At 39.9% G+C, this 19,573-nt stretch overlaps 1 protein-coding gene across 1 annotated transcript in view; it reads left to right on the top strand.

Moving 5' to 3' along the window:
* The window catches only part of myo18b (myosin XVIIIB), a 70,971-nt gene extending 54,845 nt beyond the window's left edge, over positions 1 to 16,126 (top strand). Inside the window, exons 42-45 of the mRNA XM_082538136.1 lie at positions 5,508 to 5,660; positions 6,404 to 6,753; positions 6,838 to 7,329; positions 15,960 to 16,126. Coding sequence (XP_082394262.1) covers positions 5,508 to 5,660; positions 6,404 to 6,753; positions 6,838 to 7,307 — 973 coding nt within the window. The 3' untranslated portion in view covers positions 7,308 to 7,329; positions 15,960 to 16,126. The remainder of the gene's footprint in view (positions 1 to 5,507; positions 5,661 to 6,403; positions 6,754 to 6,837; positions 7,330 to 15,959) is intronic.
* Positions 16,127 to 19,573: the final 3,447 nt, after the last annotated feature.

The raw sequence follows: 19,573 nt of genomic DNA, 5'->3' as shown, positions 1-19,573 counted from the left end.
CAGCACCTCTCTTCACCCAAGTGCCCAAGACAGATGGCTGCAGATCTGATGTTACAATTATAAAATCAATCATCAACCTGCAACCTCAGATGCCTTATGTGCTTATAAACACCTTTATGCTCTAACATGATGTTTGTCATTGACAAACTGTGGTTAGTACAGAAGTACAATAACAAAACACAAGTCCCCCAGGGGAACCTTCATTTTATGTGATTTCTTTGTTGTGTCTTGTATATATGCTTCTATGACAACGAATTTTCCCTCTGAGATTACTAAAGTAGGCTAATGATTGCTGTATTTCATAGTCAGTATACATAGCCAGTCTTGTTAATGATCTGGCTGAGGGGGTTGCAATGGGGACAGAGCATCTCCTTGGTGAACCCCTCACTTGATTATGACTTGTGCATTTGGCTTGAAGTTTGCCTCTTGTGTTTTCCTTCACCTCCATTGGATTCCTAAACGAGGCTCTTAGGGTCCTGTTAATATCATACAACATTCCCGAATCCTTGTGCAAGGCATTGAGTCATAGGCTCTGATAGAGGACTCGAGCTCAAGGACCTGTCCCCTAGTTTACAAAAGCTGTGTATTAGCTGTGTATTGAAAGAGACGTGAAAGTAAAGCATGTAAGGAAAAGACAGAGTTTGAACAATTGTACAACTCTCTTAGGCAGCTTTCACTACTTTGTTTAAGATATCTTGAGGAATAGTTTTCCAGACATCTTGAAGGATATTTAAAGTGGTTGTTTGGATTTTGGCTTCCTTTTGTCCATTCTCTGTTGAGATAATCCTACGTTGCTTTAATAATGTTGAGATCTGTGTTCTGGGAAGGCCAATCCATGACTGGAAAATGGACTTCCACCTCTCCCAGTCGGTTAAGCTGCAGTCAGTTCCGATGGAAGGCTTGGACCGAGAGGCAGCTCAGCATCTGCTGGCTCTAAAATGATTTGAACTCTGGCGCTGTACATCACATGTACCCGGCCGATTCGGCCAACGGACCAACTGTTCATTTCTTTGCATCCCGGGATCTCGGGCAGGCCCCTGTCCAAGTCCCGGTTGTCCCACTGTGAGGTACAGGCAATCCAGCAGACTTGTGCCTCAATAGAAGCTCCTCTCCCCTCAGGTGTGCGGGCCCACTCAACCAGTGAGGGTGGAGGGGTGCCTCCCTCTCTGCCATTTGTGCGGCAGTGACATGGTCCCCAACTGCCACCTTTATGTGGTTTTCCCGCTTGAACATGGCAGCCAGCCCCTCTTTCGCGGAGCAGGTTCTGGGTGCCCCTCAGCAGTAGCCGTCATTCTGGGGGGGGGGGAAGCATTTAAACTGCATTTCAATTCAAGACAGAGAAACAAAAAGATTATCCCTGGCCAAAACTGGGAAGACTTAAAAATAAAGTGCTATTTTAAGTACTTTAAGTACATTTTCAGAATGGTATTGTCTTTAAATAAAAATAATAAAAAGTCTACATAAAGTGCAGTTTTTCTTGTTAGAAAAATAAGGCAGAAAGATAAAAGGTCATTTGACCAGCTTCACCTTTAAACTCTGAGTAACCTTAGCCAAAATTATTTTGTACATTAGGCTAAAACAATGTGATCATGGAACATTTTAGTGCAAAAAATAACAAACCCATTGGACTCACAATACCTCCATGCTTATTTATTGTCCATCTCTTTCAGCCAGTTACTTAGACAAACTAGCCTGTTCACATTTTCAGAGCTCAAGGCAGCTCTCTTTTTTTGTTACTATGTTACTATGTGACCTGCAAGTGATAACAGTCTGTCACATGGGACAGAAGTGGCAGGACTAATTTAATACTTGCGGGCCAGGACAGACAGTTGTGGGTGGGTGCCTGCTCGGCTGGACCACAACTGCAGTTTGCTCGCTGATGGTGGGTTCTGCTCTGTACAAACTCAGGGCCCCTGTTACACAGGGCTTCCTCATCTGAATCAGAATCTGAAGCCAATGAAGACAAGAGAAGGCTCTTTGTCTTTACTGGCGCCTTTGTGGTGGCATCTTTACACTGTTCCTGCAACAGGGCCTCAAGGCTGGTCCAAACCTCTTCTCGCTCTCCCCTCGCAAGACACTTTAAATTCTTAAAGCGTGGGTCAAGCACAGTAGCTGTCTTGAGCCACTGGTGGTTGAGTGTAGCTACACGTTGGGATAGGTCCTTTGTGAAGGCAGTCACCATGTAGTTTGAGTCATCATCAGAGACCTCCATGGTGTGATGCAGGTGGCAGAAAGAAGTTAAAACAATTGAATATGAGACATATGTCTCACCTCCAAGAAGCTGAGTCACAAACCTGTAGTAGACAGTTCAAGAAAGTATTTTTTAATCTACACAATAACTGTCAACTATAGAGCTTTTTGAAGAAACAGTAACAATAAATTAAAAAATAGTTTTATTTACCTGCATGGCTCAAGGATAGTCACCAGCTTTTGGAGTTTTACCAGCTCTGATGGAGTTAAAATGACTAGCTTGTGCTTTTGTTTGTCTAAAGCAGCAAAAACAGCCTCTTGATTCTTTAGTAGATGAAAAAACATATCCAGCATTTAATTCCACCCTGTGGAAACATGTTGTATGAGTGGTTCTTTCTGTTGCCCAAGTCTTGTTTCCTCCTGGTGTAATTCCTCTGTATCAGCAGGGCTGTGTTTAAAGTGACCCACTATCTTGCAACATTTTGCTAATGCATCACTAAAACCACTATCAGCAGGGCTAACAGTGAGGGTTGTTTGCAATATGTGAGCAACACAAAGCATGTGATGGAATGGGAGGTGCTGCAGCCACCATGGTTCGTGCACTCTCTGTCCCAATTGTGGTTACCTTTTGTTGAATTCCCCATTCTTCTGCCAAAGAGAGAAACTACTCAGCGCAGTTTTTGGAATAGTTTCTGATGTTTGTCTTCTGCACAGTCAGGGCAAAAGACTGTAGATTCCATGTCCCATCAGTGACATCAAGAATATGTGCAGTGACTCCGAGATAATTAGAATTACTAACAGAATACAATCCAATCCAATATAGTTTTATTTATATAGCACATTTTAAAACCCGAAGGCACACCAAAGTGTTTCACAGTAATACGAAGAAACAACATAAGTCAATAACAGAGTACAGATCGGGCACTAGCACAGACAGAATGGAGGCACTAATAGACCGGAAGAGTTAAGTAGAATAGGTATCAAACCTCAATACAGGAGGAAGGTCAGATCGTGAATACAAAATATCTACTAAGAAGATAAAAACAGCAGTAAAATTAATAATAAAATAATACATTTAATAAAAAGTTTAAAAAGGGTATTAACTGGTCAGAAAAGCCAGGTTAAATAAGTATGCTTTCAATCTTGATTTAAAGGATTGGATAGAGTCTGTGGCACGAATAGAAGCAGGAAGGCTATTCCAAAGGTTGGGTGCAGCTGAAGCAAAGGCACGATCGCCTCTGGTCTTCAGTCTAAACTTAGGTTGGGCCAGGAGTAATTGACCTGATGATCTTAGTGCATGACAAGGCGTGTACAGATTGAGGGGGAGTCCAGTGATCCCCACTAAGAGCCACAAAGTCTGTTTTTTGTAATGCATCTAATTTTGCTTGTTTTTCAGTGTCATAAAGCTGTTGAATTTTACTTGAATAGTCTGTCGCCATGGCAGTTGGAAAGTTGGATCACCTAATGCTAACTGTAGCACATTTTCTAACCCCCTATCTACTACACTGATAGTGGTCTACAGTCCAGAGCAATCCATTTTGTAAGAGAATTTGTAAGTAATTTTTTCAAGTTTGGGCTGCCGACACCTTTTGTTGGTACTCGAACTGGGACTGCTAGTGCTAACAGCTCCCACAGTTTCCGTGCTCGCTGCAACATGTTTTGCATTTAGATGGTAAGGTTGAGGTGCTTTGGTGGTATGCAAACTCCTTTTTGCACAGTTTGCACAAAATCACACTTTTATGAAGGGTTGGGTAGTCTTTTGAAATTAAATTTGCCTCCGATCAGTCCTAGCAACACGCTTTCTTCAGATTCTTCTCTTTTTGTAGGCCGCTCGGAGAAGCATTCTGACAAATTTCCCACGTGTGGGACTAATAAAGGTTATCTTATCTTATCAAACTATCACTGGTTTCACGCCTGCACAGCTTGCTTTACATGTAATCTGTGGGGCGTGGCCCGGCTAGCCGGAGTGTCTTCAAGAAGTATCCATACTTCTATGTATCATACCCCATACATATGGAATATGTAATGGAGTGGAGAGATAGTCTCTCACTCAGAGAACCAAGGTTACAATGTAACCGTACGTTACATTTGGTGAGTATATTATTGTTATTGATACTTATAATAGTCAAAAGTATTTAGTTATCCTTCAAGGCGATTGAGATATGAAAGTGTCATGGTGGGCTCATTGGCAGGCAACGGTAGGACTGAAACACAGGACTCCAAAACAGACTTTTTTTTATTTAGCTGAGAAAGCAAACTAAAAATCAAAGTACAAAGAAACACGAAAAGAAACAAAAGATAAACTAGTATTAAGAAACAGGCAACTCACTGGAAACTCACAACTAGACATACAGTAACTAGGGAACATGGAAAACACACGAGAAAAACACAGCCAAGGTGGAGAACACCAGAATAAACAGGGCAAAACTGAAGACTTAAATACACACACACAGGATAACCACGGGATGGGAAACGGGTGAGAAGACAGCTGGGACTAATCAGACAGAGAGGAATCAAAACTGAATACACTGAACACAGGACAACGGACTATCAAACTAAAACAGGAAGCAAGAGACACATACTAAGATGTGGCCTGACTGAAGACAAGGAACACAGGAGGAGCAAGACGGCGCGTGAGACACGACAGGGGAACAAATTAATAAACACGGAGACAGAACTTAACATGCACGAGAGACATGACAGACTATCCAAGGAACAAGGACACAGGGGAAGCAAAAACAGAACCATGAATAATACTAAATCAAAAAATATAAATAAAAACAAGAAAAAAAACACTGGGTCACCGACCCAAGACCATGACAAATACCACACAGGAAAGGATCACAACAATACGAACCAAAACCAGGGAGTTAACTTGAGAATATTGCTGAATGTCCAAAACATAAACTTTGGGTCTCTGACTCAAGGCCATGACAGAAGGGTTTTGTACATGACTACTAACATCCAAAATCCACAGGACACTAACTTAACTGATGGCATGCCTTAGAGCATGTTTTTACCATAGACCAATGAGAATTTTTCATTTCCTTTTGTAAGCATGTAAGCAAAAAACAGTCCTGTGATAAAGTGCGCCATGAAAGTTTGCAGTGTGCCAATCTTATGAGTCATTACTTGCTGCTCCACCCCTGCTGTAATGCTATCTTGGCTTACAGTGGAATCATCAGCTGTTTATGGAGCTGCAGTCGCATATTTCCTTTTTTATTGTGCTTGCATGTTTATAGCAGCTGAAAAGGTAAAGATCTAATTTCATTCAATTTGGCTGTAGCAGATTTCTGAGGTTTGCTTTGGTCCTGCAGTGACTCTGTGTCCAGTGTCGGCTCTGTTGGGGGAGAAGGCATTCACACATGGTCAGGAGTGTCTAGAGGAGGCTCCCGCGGTGGAAGCTCACTTCACAGCAGCCAGGGGGGCTGTCAGTCTGTTGCTGACACCATCAGCACCTACAGCTTACAGTAAGTCTGCTAACACAAGGTACTTCAAGCTGCAATGATAAATCACTTAGCTTGATTTTGATGAGCTAACTAGCTACGATAAGTGTTTCAAGTACTGTGTGACACTACTATTAACTACTGTCTTGATGCATGCTCCATCATTCAAGTAAGTAAATCCCAAAAAGTTGAAGTCACTTGGATGAATGAGGAAATGTTTCTCCCACTGAAGAGTGCTGGTGGTTGTCTGGAGCCTATCCCAGCTGTCTTAAAGCGAGAGGCAGGGTACACCCTGGACATAGACAACCATTCGCACTCTCATTCACACCTATGAGCAATTTAGGGTTTCCAATTAACCTATCCCCACTAACTGCACGTCTTATGAAGTAACATTTCAATCAAATATATTGTTTCTTACAGTTTTGGTCAATTACAAAAAGTACCTTTGAAATCTCCTGATTTGTGCTCTACCACAGAAAATATTTGAATTCTTCAGAATCACAAAGATGATGTGTGGACATTCAGCTTAATGCTTTCATGTTGTGCTCAGAGTTTTTCAAAAAGCAAAAATGTTGAATGGATCAAATTGATTTGATATAATGCTCAGCCCTGTTTAGGCTGTTTAGTTGGACAGAGAATGTTTTTGATAATAAACACCCAATAGATGAAATGAGACAATATTTAGTTCTAGCCCTAGATGTCTGTGTATGTTAGCCAAACATATGGGCTGGTTTGTGGTTTAAACTGCTTCTTTTATCACTCTCTAGTTCTTGTGTGAATCCTGATGATGAGGGCTCTGAGGCTGGAGGCGTTGCTAGCAGATCTCTTGGTCGAGCCCCATCCTCCACAGCTCTGTCTGAATTGTTGGAAGGACTTCGTAAACGCAGAGCTGGCGGTGATGCAGGAGATGAAACTGGCAGTACCGTCTCTTTGGCGATTTATCAAACAACCGGAGCATCGACTCTCAGACGGAGAGCCTCGGCCCTCTCTCTCAGTCCAGAAGATGTCCAGGAGCCCAGACCTGGTCCCAGCATCCTGAAACCATCCTCCCCACTCCTGCCACGTTCTACCAAAACTCTCTCTGCAGCTGGAGGCAAAGTCTCTCGCTTTAACTCAGGTGATTCTCTCTCATCGCTTCCCTCATTGCCGCACCTCTCCTCACTTGCTGCTCGTCATCATGCTCCTTCCGTCTCCATCCCAGAGGAAGAGAAGTCGCTGCACTCTGTCACAACTCCCATCCAGCGCTCCCCTCTGGCAGCACGGCAGTGCATGGTGGGGAGCCTCATTCCAGAGGACGTAGGTGAAGGATCCCTAGGTTCAGAACCCATGGTCTTCCAAAATCGGCGTCTGCCTTTGGACCGTGACGACGCGGCCTCAGACATCTTGCCTGCAATCAGGAGAGCTCAGTCAACCAGCAGCCTGGCCAGCTCAGTCAGAGGAGGTAGGAGAGCACTAAGCGTCCACTTTGGAGAGCTGCCTCCCTCGAGCCACAGCAGGAAAAGCTCTGAATCGGAGTCCTCTAGCTCAGGTGGATCAGGACGAAGCTCCCAGGGTGGTGGGCCAAGACGCAGGTTTGAGAGGCCGCAGGGTGAGAGATTGGAAGCAGAGGGCAGCGAGGGGGGAGACGTGGCTTCACTCATGAAGAAATACCTGAAAAAGGAGACTGACTGAAGCAGATGTGCGGCAGTCTCAGGTGTGTAGATGGACAGCTACATGTAGGAACTGGGGGAACATTTGAAATAGTAAACAGTAGTTGCATCACATTGTTTTGATATCAGAGCCATTTTTTTCCACATGCATGTTAGTCAAATCCATCGTAGAAACCTTTTTAAAGCGGTTCTGTTATGCTTATTTGAAATGTCATTTTATTTTCTTATATTTTATTTTCTGAAAGTAGTTTTTTGTGATTCACAGTTCAAAATAATCCTGTTTTTAGTCTCATACTTGGACTTGGTGCAACCCTTCAGTTAAGAAGCTGAGTTAGTTTTTCTTACAGACAGCCGACTGTAAACAACTTACAACCAAAAGATTTGAACAGCAAGCAGGTGGAGCTTCTGAGCAATGCATATGTAACAAAACCTTACTTTTTAACAACACAGACTGTAAATACAAGATGGACTTGGTCAAAGCAAAGCCTTCTTAACAGTGGTTGGTGCTCATGATCTTGATTTATGGAGCCACAAGTTGCCAAATTTGTATAATAGTGAATGCTGCGTGCATAAACTGTATTGCTACATGCACAAACACAGACAACTTCTAACTTCTTCAACTTCTGCTAATTAAGAAAATGCTACAATGTTTACCAGCAAACCTCAAGACCAATTTTCTTCAAGGAAGGTTTTTAACGAAACAGCAGGTCACATTTTTTATTGAAAATGCACCACTGAGCAATAATAGCGTAACTAGCAGTACATTTTGTGCTGTGTTGTATGTATCAATGTTAGTAAATCCGTTTGTGTGTTTTATTTAAATAGTCTACTGCTATATTTTGTATGTTTTGAGAGGAACTCCCAGAAATAGATCTAAAGCAGGGTCAGTTACAAACACCTCTTTCACAAAATCTTGTCACTGTGCTATCTTTGTAAATACTGTCAATACTTCTTTTAGACCCGTTTGTGGTGCCGCAGTTGGTTAGTAAATCTAGCCCTAAAATGGTAAATGTGGCAACCATTACACCTGCTGACAGCTGCTAAATACCTTTTTAGTAGGTGTCAGTGTGCAACTGTGTCAGGGGCCAAGATGACAAACATAAGGGATTGCATTTATATAGCACTTTTCGGGGCCCTCAAAGCGCTTTACATTTCATTTCATTTTTTTCATTTATTTATTTATTTCACACTTGGTACAACAGTTCAAACAAACCAACCACACTTTCTATCAATAAAGCACTACAACCATGTGTGAAAAGGAGCAGGAAGAAGAAAATACTCTTATTAAACCCTGCCCCCTATCTACAATCCAACTTATATTACAAGTGGGCACCAAAAATCAGGGAACAAACTAAGATTAACATTTATCTCCAGTCCTAACTCAAACCAAACAACAAATTTACAATCAGAATATACCACTCCACATAGTAACAAGGAGAAAAATAAAATTAAAATAAATAAAACAAAAAATTATAATGGATCCTTTTTCAATGAACTCCAATTTCATTCACATTCTTCATATTGAGTTATCGTTTTAAGCATGTAACACTTTTTAAAACAATGTAAATTTATACAATTCTTTAAATTATAATGAAGAGAGTTCCACAGTCGTATACCCCTAACCGTTGGACTCATTAATCTTTGTGTAGTCCTAGCTAACTGATGCTTAAAATAAAATTTCCTTCTGCTATCTTCTCCCCCTGAACACAATAAAAATACTCTTTGTAACTTAAAGGGCAAAATATTATTTTTAGCCTTAAACATAATTAATAGTGTCCGTAATTTCACTAAATCTCCTAATTTTAATAATTTCGATTTTTAAATAATTTATTTGTATGTTCTCTATAGTTAACATTATGAATCATTCGTATCACTTTCTTCTGTAATAAGTTTAGAGGTTTTATAGTATTCTCATATGTATTCCCCCAGACTTCAATACAGTAACTAAAATGTGAGAAAAACAATGAAAAATATAAAATGCGCATTGTTTTATAGTCTAATAAATCTCTTACATTTCCCAGAATATAAATGTTTTTAACCATCTTCTTTCTAATATACTCAATATGCGATTTCCACGTCAAATTTTCATGTACTATTACACCCAAAAAGCGAAAATCAGTAACTCTTTCAATCAATTCTCCATCAATGGTAGGGCTGGGCCATATTATACCGTTCACGGTAATACCGGTATAATGTTAGGCAACGATAGGAAAATGAAATATCGCGATAGAATGGGAGTAAAACGCGCATGCGCAGTGCCTTTGTTTTCATACGCACATGGCCGATTGTTGAGTGAAACAGATGAACCAGAATTGGTTTGTAAAAATGGTGCAACTTCCGTGATGTGGAACTGGTTTGGTGTTTGTCCGTCAGATACACAACAAAGCACATTTTTTTGCAGAACATGCAAGCGGCCGTTGTCATTGTCATATTTGTCGGACTAAGATGCTCTTAAATCTGGGAGTAATCTGGGTTCTAAACTCCGTATGCTTCAGGTCAAACAACACTGCAGCATCACTTAGAGTTAAAAACTGTCTAAATTCTTTCATCTTTAATAAAACGATCAGCATTGCTGCTTTACCAGGTGTAACTATAAAGTTTAACTTCCAGGCATCCATGAAAACAAAAGTTATTACATTTAACGGAGTTAGAAGTTAGCAGGAAGCTAGCGGAAGTTAGCTCGCTAGTTTCGCTAGTTACCTAAGCATGATATTGCATGTTCTGACTGAGAGATTTCTGAAAAAAATCAAACGTACAGCTCTGCTATCACTTCCAACATAAATGAAGACAGGAAACTAAACAGCAGTGACGTTTGTAGGGTTACTGAAGTTGGGCTAGCTGGTATATAATGATGTGCTACGTGATCGCTAGCGATACAGCTATGTTAGCATAACATAAACAGTGACGCTGGAGGACGAACACTAACACTTTTCCACTTATAAAAGTTAACGTGAAGGTTCTTCATGGTTAGAGACAAATGCAATCGCATGGCAGGATGCTGTAAACGGACCAAACTTCAGTCAGGAGAACAACTGAGATAATCCATCCACAATACGAGGTTAGTCATTAATATACTGCAACAACATGGGAATAGAGCAGCTGCCAGAGAATTCAACATTAATGAATCAATGGTACAGAAGTGGAGGAAGCAAGAAGAATGAGTTTAATAAAGTTTGATTTATCTGACTGCTTTGTTTCGCTTAATGTGCCTTATAATCCCGTGCACCTTATGGTCCGAAAAATGCGTACTGCACACTGCAGTTTAATGTTGCAAAGCACCTATTTTTAACTTCAGTGGATATATATGGTTATGCTCAGGATATGTCAGCCCATTTCTACTGGAAATGCCTTTTGGTTAAACTTTCAGCAAGGAATTTGCATTTGCACTGTTACATTTTTATAAAGCTTTAATGTACATAAAAACCAGCTTCTTGTTTAAGTGAAAATAAATGGAAGGTTGTCTTTTTGCGCTAGTAATGTTGTGGAGTTGTATTTTGTCTCGCATCAATTATATCGTCGGTTATATCGTTATCGCAAATTTTCAAATATATATCGTGATAAATATTTTTGGCCATATCGCCCTGCTCTAATCAATGGACATAATAACTTCTTCCGCCGAATATCATGAATTTCGTTTTTGTCAGATTCAAAGATAATTTATTTACATCAAACCATATTTTTAATCTTAACATCTCAGAAATCATAATTTCAACCAAATCTTTCAAATTCTCTCCAGAGCAATAAAAATTTGTGTCATCTGCAAATAAAATAAAATTTAACCTTTTTGATACGTCACAGATATCATTAATATATAAATTAAAAAGTTTAGGTCCCAAAATAGAACCTTGAGGAACGCCACATACAATCTTCAATCTTTCAGAGGTGTTACCGAGATAATGTACATATTGCGACCTATTTTCTAAATAACTCCTTAACCAATTCAATGCCACTCCTCTCACACCATAATTATACACTTTAGAAATCAAAATAGAATGTTGTAATGTATCAAAAGCTTTTTTTAAATCAACAAATACCCCCACTTTATATTTATTATTATTGGTTGCAGATGAATCGTCAATGAAAGTCAACAATGCTAATGCCGTTGATCTATTTTTACGAAATCCAAATTGATTTTCATTTATTAGTTGATATTTTTCAATAAAACTATCAAGTCTTTGCGCAAAAAGTTTTTCAAGCACTTTTGAAAACTGAAAAAAGAGACACTGGCCTATAATTGTTAAAACTATGCTTATCTCCTGATTTATATAAGGGTATCACTTTTGCCACTTTCATTCGATCAGGAAATACTCCTGATTGTAACGAAAGATTAAAAATATAGCAAAGAGGAATACTTATACAATCTAAAGTCTTTTTAATTACAACCATGTCTATACCATCACAGTCAGTAGATTTTTTTTTAGTTTTACAATTTTCTACAATTGCTACTATTTCTTTTATGGAAGTATCAGCCAAGAATATAGAATTAAACACTCTACTTTCTCCTTTCCAGGCTTCCTCATATTCTGGATCGTCATTTTTTCTAATTAAATTTGCTAAAGTGGGTCCAACATTTACAAAAAAAGAATTGAATTGTGGGGATAGGTTAATTGGATAATCCAAATTGTCACTAGGTGTGAATGTGCGAATGAATGTGAGTGCAAATGGTTGTCTGTCCCTGTGTGTTGGCCCTGCGACAGACTGGCGACCTGTCCAGGGTGTACCCCGCCTCTCGCCCTATGACAGCTGGGATAGGCTCCAGCGCCCCCCGCGACCCTGAAAAGGATAAGTGGAAGCGAATGGATGGATGGATGGAATTGAATTAGTTTACTATTTCAGTCTCGTCTTCGACAACTTGATTATTCTTAATGAAATAATTAGGTCGATCTAAGGGTGTGTTCTTGTTACCCAATACTTCTTTAAAAATATTCCAAATGCCCTTAATATTATTCTTGTTTTCCTGAAAAAGTTTATTATAGTAGTCTTTCTTAGCTTTCCTCAATATTAATACCAACTTATTTTTATAAACTTTATATTTAATTTCCGCATTCTTAGTTCTCTGTGTTATATATAATCCCTATATAAATTATTTTTCTTTTTACATGCATTTGCAAGACCCTTAGTTATCCAAGGTTTCAAATTCTTATTCTTTTTCTTATACTTAAATGATACCAATGGACAATGTTTATCATACAAGGCCAAGTAAGTATTTAAAAAAGCTCCATATGCAACGTTGACCTCATTAACATAAACTTCCTTCCAGTCCACTTCCATGAGATCTTGTCTAAACTTGTTGATTGCCTCGTTATTTCTTAACCTTCTATGACTCACGAAACCAACTTCTTCCTTTCTTTTCATATTTAAATCAAAAGTAAAAAAGACTGGTAGATGATCACTTATATCATTTATGATGAGGCCACTCATAATATTACTCTCCAAGCTATTAATGAAAATATGATCAATTAGTGTTTCTGATTTATCTGTTATTCTACTCGGCTTTATAATTAAAGGATAAAATCCTTTACCAAGTAATAATTCAAAAAAAATCTAATGCAGCCTTATCATTTGCCTCTTTACAAAGATCAACATTCTAATCACCACACAAACATAGTCTTATTTCCCTTAGCTTTACTCAATTAGTCTTCTACTGCCTCTGTAAATAACTCAATCTGTGACCCCGGTTTCCTATATATACACGTTATAATTATATTACTACTTCTTTCTATATCCAATTCCACTGTCACAGATTCCATTAAATCGTCTATAGCCACAGACACACATTCAACTTTTTTACATTTCAAATCACAATTAAGAAAAAGTGCCATTCTTCCTGCCTTTTTCTTAATTCTATTTACAAAGTATAAATCGTACCCTTCGATACAGAAATGACAACCCCTCTTCTCATCTAACCATGTTTCAGACAGAGCAATTATTTGAAACCTGCCTCTCAGACTATACAGGAAATCTTTAATCGAAGCAAAACTTCTATAAAGACTTCTGCAATTAATATGAGTTAAAGAAAATGTATTAACTATTTCAACCGTATCCTTGAATTGCTCCTCTGTATAATAGTCACATGTGACATTAATTGTATTAAGCACATTCCTTTCAGGGTCAATACCTACTTAAAAATCATATGATTTATGATCTGAGTCGTCAAGCATTATGCATAATTATTCTAAAACTATCTATTTGTAACCGGACTTACGACTTATCATTAAGAATGACCGAACTCCACTAGCCAGTAGCAGAAGATCTAGGATCGGCAGGAGCCCAAGGTATAAGCACCAATAAGGAGAGACCACATCACAATAGACTGTTCACAAATTTGTTATATTTGACACACAGCAGCTGCAACAATGTAATGAAAGCAATAAAATAAAATACAAAATATTTCCCCCAAAATAACAAACTAAATAAAAGTGCGCGCATACAGCTTTCTCTGAGTCAATTGTATGAGTGGATAATGTCTGGTCACTGATGGATCGTTGGGGCCCGTTCAGTTTGTTTAATGTTTGTCCTACCACACTCCGATGAAGGAAGAAAGTTTGTAGTCCTGCAGGTATCTGAAGCTTCAATGGGAACGAAACTTTGGCTTCAATAAAACCTTGGCAAATCCTATTCAATTTCGGGTTGGCTCGCCATCCAGTTAACTGGAACTGTGGAATCACTGCTCCTCGACGGGGCTTGCTTCAGACTGGGTCCATCTGTCGAGTCATCCTTTTACCAGATAACAAAAAAACCTGACCGTTGACAGGGTGAAACTCTGAACAACCAAAATCAACTGCAGCAGACTTGCTTTTAACTCCTAGCGATTCGACTTCGGGAACATTAGTTTCTCTGGCACATGGCATTGTATGAACAGGAACAAAATGGCAACACAGGAAATCATGTGATCAAGGTCAACAGCAAGGGTCACTGGGAGCTCATTGCTGATTGGCCAAGTTAAATGACAACAGATAATCTTATTTGTCCACATCTTCCTTTAAACATAAAAGAAAAAAGAAATGACTAAATTGTTTACATTATACACGAAAAAAAACTACTTTCCACTGCTCTTTTTTTCTAGCTGGGCTACATATTACCCTCAAAAAAAAAGAAAAAAAGAAAGGGATCCTTAGCAATCGCACATTCATTTATCGACAAATTTTAAAGTCCGTTGATCTCTATGTACAATTTACAATTTCCTTTTGTCCTTTTCCACCCGAAGTAGCATCTGTTCTTGTAAAGGATGAACTAATTGTTTTTAGGCTCATAGCCATGATTGGTCGTAGCCGTTTGCCTATCTTGATAATGTCATCTCGTATAAATGTCCAATTCCTCAAGATCCTTAATCGTTATAACCTTGGCTTCTTCTGGCGTTCCATTCAGTTTGATCATCACCTTACAGTTCCTGGTCCAGGTTGCTTGAATCTTTTGCTCCTTCCGTAAAATGCGAGCTTGTCTAGCAATATCTGCATTTCTTTTTGTAAGATGTTCATTCAAATATACTCCGCTTCCTCTCAAAAGGCTGGACCGCCTCAGCAAATCAACTTTGTGTTTACGGTTTACAAATCTCACTACAATTGCTGGAGGAGCATTAGTGTGCCTTATAGGAAGGGTATAGCATGCAGATATATTATTACTATGCAGGGGAAGTTTTTTATTCGAAAAGAATTCCACAACCTGCCGTTCCAACGACTGTAGCTCCTCCATCGGGGGCTCGTCTTCTCCTCTTTTTACGCCGGTCCCAGACTCGGTGACTCTCGCATAACTCCTGTGTTTAGTTTCCAGACCCGTAATAATCACTTCCTCAAGTCGAGCCTGCTGTTCTAGATCGTCCACCTTCCTTTCCAAAAACTGGATTGTCTTGTCTTTCTCCTTAATCAGGTTTTTTAGTTCTTTGATTTGGTCCATCATCGACATTAATATTCCTTGTTGCTTATTTACTTTTTCAATTTCCGACGTCAGCGAGTTAAGTGAATGTTTAATCTCCTCCAGATCTTCTTCAACTTTCTTCATCTTTGCCATTTCGTCTCTTATAAATGTCAACCTTAGTTTATTTATTTGCCCAAACAAGGTCTATAATTGAAATTGTTTGGAGTTTTAACACCAAACATCACCGCACCACCGCGAGGACGCCAATCCTGCTGTGATCACGCCCGCCATCTTGTGATCATGTCAAATGACACATGACATTTCTTTTTGCAGATCCAACATTAAGATGCCTCTAGCATTTCTATGCACTTGCACGTAATTGCTGCCTTGAGAAACATGCAGGTTTTTATGAGTTTTCATAGAAGTGCCCAAGAATAAAATATGCTCTTAACTTCCAAGGTCATTATCAGGGAACGGGGCCTCCATTATTTCAGATGTGATTTCATACTGGCACCACAGAGGAAAACCTACTAGACATTGTCATTAATTTCATCTTATTGCTCTGAAAATTGTAAAACAGTAACATCATTTTCTTTCAAATGAGAGCTCCCTGTGGGGAGTGGGCGTAGCATGACTCATAAATATCTGAGCTTATAGTATTTTTAGTCCCATTTCAACTTCAGAGGTGGTTGATAACTACAGGCCCAGATAGTGTATGTGTTACATGTTACTCTTTGTTTCACATCATCTTTGCTATTCTGACCATCTTGTCTTTGATTTTTTTTCTATTGTCCTGTCATCCATCCACATCCACATCCAGCAGAGACCTTTGGAGATGGCGAGTGTTCCTCCCACGGCAACACAGAAGCTTTTTGACTCTTCATATGGAAATTCACAAGTCACCAAAAATACATTTGTTCGATTTTTGATCACTCAGTCTGTATTTAAAGTAAGCAGTTTATATATGAATAAAGACAATGAAATGAACAGTTTGCTTTGTAACTTTACTCTTTGTGAGTCATTTCTCCAAGAGATTCCTTTTTTAAAATTATTAAATTATATTGTTTTGGTCTTGTGTTGAAAAATTCTATCACAGATGTGGATGTGGTGCTTTGAAAATCTTTCAAAAAAAAGGAGAGTTTGGTGCTGCACAACAAGTTGCAGTGGAATTGTAATTTCACTGTGGTGTGGTCCAGAACCACTGAAACCAAAACAAGTGCTGTATCGGGAAGACAATTGACCTTCTGACACACGCTATCTTTTAAGTCCATGCTTGGTATTAACCCTGTGCTCTGCTTAGAATTTTTTCTTCGCTCAGTGTAAAGCAATGCAGCATGTTTCCTGTCACTCCACTCTTAGATTGCAAAGTGTTTTCTTCCTGTTTTTACTTTCTTGCTCCCACCTCAGACACATATAACCAGTATGATGCTGTGTGTAGTGGTAGCTTTTCGTTTACTTGGATTTGATGCTGTGTGAATACCATAGACCCTATATAAAAATTGCGATAACCCCCTTGACCATCCCCATTGCTTTCTTGGGTGGAGTGTTATCGATTAATTCTTGCAAGGATAAAGTTTTGTATTTTTTCATCAAAACAGATGAGTTATAAAAAATGCATTTGTTCAGAGACGCACCGTGTTGGCTCTGAATTTTCATGATGACTCACACTATTTTATTCAAGTTTTTCTTTATTGAAACATTGAATAGTTATTTTACTAATAACCATAGATCTAACCACCTGCCATTGTTCTTGCTAGTCTTTTTGCAAACACTATTAAGCTTTGTAAATAAATATAGAAACTTATTAGACTAAAGGCTTAAAGGAAATTGTGCAAGAAATACTTGAGGTGCCACAACAGACAGGCATTGATGTGCGATGTGTCCCTGTGATTTCCAGGTCCAGGGCAGGAAAAAAGAGTGATGGCATAATTAAACGTAATCTGCTGCTCAGCTGCTAAACTTAAACGGCATCGTTATTGACAGTTGAAACTCCCAAACTTAACACCTTGGCATGATCTGAAAACTCAGAAACATGGTAACTTGGACATACAGTGGGGCAAAAAAGTATTTAGTCAGCCACCGATTGTGCAAGTTCCCCCACTTAAAATGATGACAGAGGTCAGTAATTTGCACCAGAGGTACACTTCAACTGTGAGAGACAGAATGTGAAAAAAAAATCCATGAATTCACATGGTAGGATTTGTAAAGAATTTATTCGTAAATTAGGGTGGAAAATAAGTATTTGGTCACCTCAAACAAGGAAAATCTCTGGCTCTCACAGACCTGTAACGTCTTCTGTAAAAAGCTTTTCTGTCCCCCACTCGTTACCTGTATGAATGGCACCTGTTTGAACTCATCATCTGTATAAAAGACACCTGTCCACAGCCTCAAACAGTCAGACTCCAAACTCCGCCATGGCCAAGACCAAAGAGCTTTCGAAGGACACCAGGAAAAGTATTGTAGACCTGCACCAGACTGGGAAGAGTGAATCTACAATAGGCAAGCAGCTTGGTGTGAAAAAATCAACTGTGGGAGCAATCATAAGAAAATGGAAGACATACAAGACCACTGATAATCTCCCACGATCTGGGGCTCCACGCAAGATCTCATCCCGTGGGGTCAAAATGATCATGAGAACGGTGAGCAAAGATCCCAGAACCACACGGGGGGACCTGGTGAATGACCTGCAGAGAGCTGGGACCAAAGTAACAAAGGTCACCATCAGTAACACACTACAACGGCAGGGAATCAAATCCCGCAGTGCCAGACGTGTTCCGCTGCTGAAGCCAGTGCATGTCCAGGCCCGTCTGAAGTTTGCCAGAGAGCACATGGATGATACAGCAGAGGATTGGGAGAATGTCATGTGGTCAGATGAAACCAAAGTAGAACTTTTTGGTATAAACTCAACTCGTCGTGTTTGGAGGAAGAAGAATACTGAGTTGCATCCCAAGAACACCATACCTACTGTGAAGCATGGGGGTGGAAACATCATGCTATGGGGCTGTTTTTCTGCCAAGGGGACAGGACGACTGATCCGTGTTAAGGACAGAATGAATGGGGCCATGTATCGTGAGATTTTGAGCCAAAACCTCCTTCCATCAGTGAGAACTTTGAAGATGAAACGAGGCTGGGTCTTCCAACATGACAATGATCCAAAACACACCGCCCGGGCAACAAAGGAGTGGCTCCGTAAGAAGCATTTGAAAGTCCTGGAGTGGCCTAGCCAGTCTCCAGACCTCAACCCCATAGAAAATCTGTGGCGGGAGTTGAAAGTCCGTGTTGCTCGGCGACAGCCCCAAAACATCACTGCTCTCGAGAAGATCTGCATGGAGGAATGGGCCAAAATACCAGCTACTGTGTGTGCAAACCTGGTAAAGACCTATAGTAAACGTTTGACCTCTGTTATTGCCAACAAAGGTTATGTTACAAAGTATTAAGTTGTATTTTTGTTATTGACCAAATACTTATTTTCCACCCTGATTTACGAATAAATTCTTTACAAATCCTACCATGTGGATTCATGGATTTTTTTTTCACATTCTGTCTCTCACAGTTGAAGTGTACCTCTGGTGCAAATTACTGACCTCTGTCATCATTTTAGGTGGGGGAACTTGCACAATCGGTGGCTGACTAAATACTTTTTTGCCCCACTGTACTAGGGAACATTAAGGCACAAGGAGCATGCATACAAAGCCAGATGACAATGACATGACAGGAAACAGAGAAAGACTGATGACTTAAATACACAGGATAATGAGAGGATGGGTAACAGGTGGAAACGGAGCTGGAACAAATCTGACCAAGGAAGCAAAACTAAATATGATGCACATGAAACAAGGTGCTGTGAAAATAAATCAGGAAACACTAAGGGAACTAAACCAAAACCACAGAGATAAGCGCAATAATCAGAAAACACATAAATGTAAGAAAACTAAACTAGGAAACATAATTCACTCTAGGAATACTACAACAATGATTAACCAAGATTCAGAAGTTCACAAACAAAAAACACTGAGTTAAAGACGCAAAATCATGAGTTAGACCCTTTAGATTTACACAAATTGACGACAACCTTAACTGTTTCATAAGATAATATTTCATCCATCCATCCATCTTCATCCGCTTTATCCGGGGCCGGGTCGCGGGGGCAGCAGCCTAAGCAAAGAGGCCCAGACCTCCCTCTCCCCAGCCACCTCCTCCAGCTTATCCGGGGGAATACCAAGGCGTTCCCAGGCCAGCTGAGAGATATAATCTCTCCAGCGTGTCCTGGGTCTGCCCCGGGGCCTCCTCCCGGTGGGACATGCCTGGAACACCTCACCCAGGAGGCGCCCAGGGGGCATCCTTGTCAGATGCCCGAACCACCTCAGCTGGCTCCTTTCGATGTGGAGCAGCAGCTGCTCTACTCTGAGCCCCTCCCGGATGGCCGAACTTCTC

Source organism: Aulonocara stuartgranti, assembly GCF_965226115.1.
Source record: "Aulonocara stuartgranti genome assembly, chromosome: 7".
NCBI classification, from domain to species: domain Eukaryota; kingdom Metazoa; phylum Chordata; class Actinopteri; order Cichliformes; family Cichlidae; genus Aulonocara; species Aulonocara stuartgranti.
Note: the sequence above shows the minus strand (reverse complement) of the source record. Positions and strands in the feature narration are given on the sequence as shown.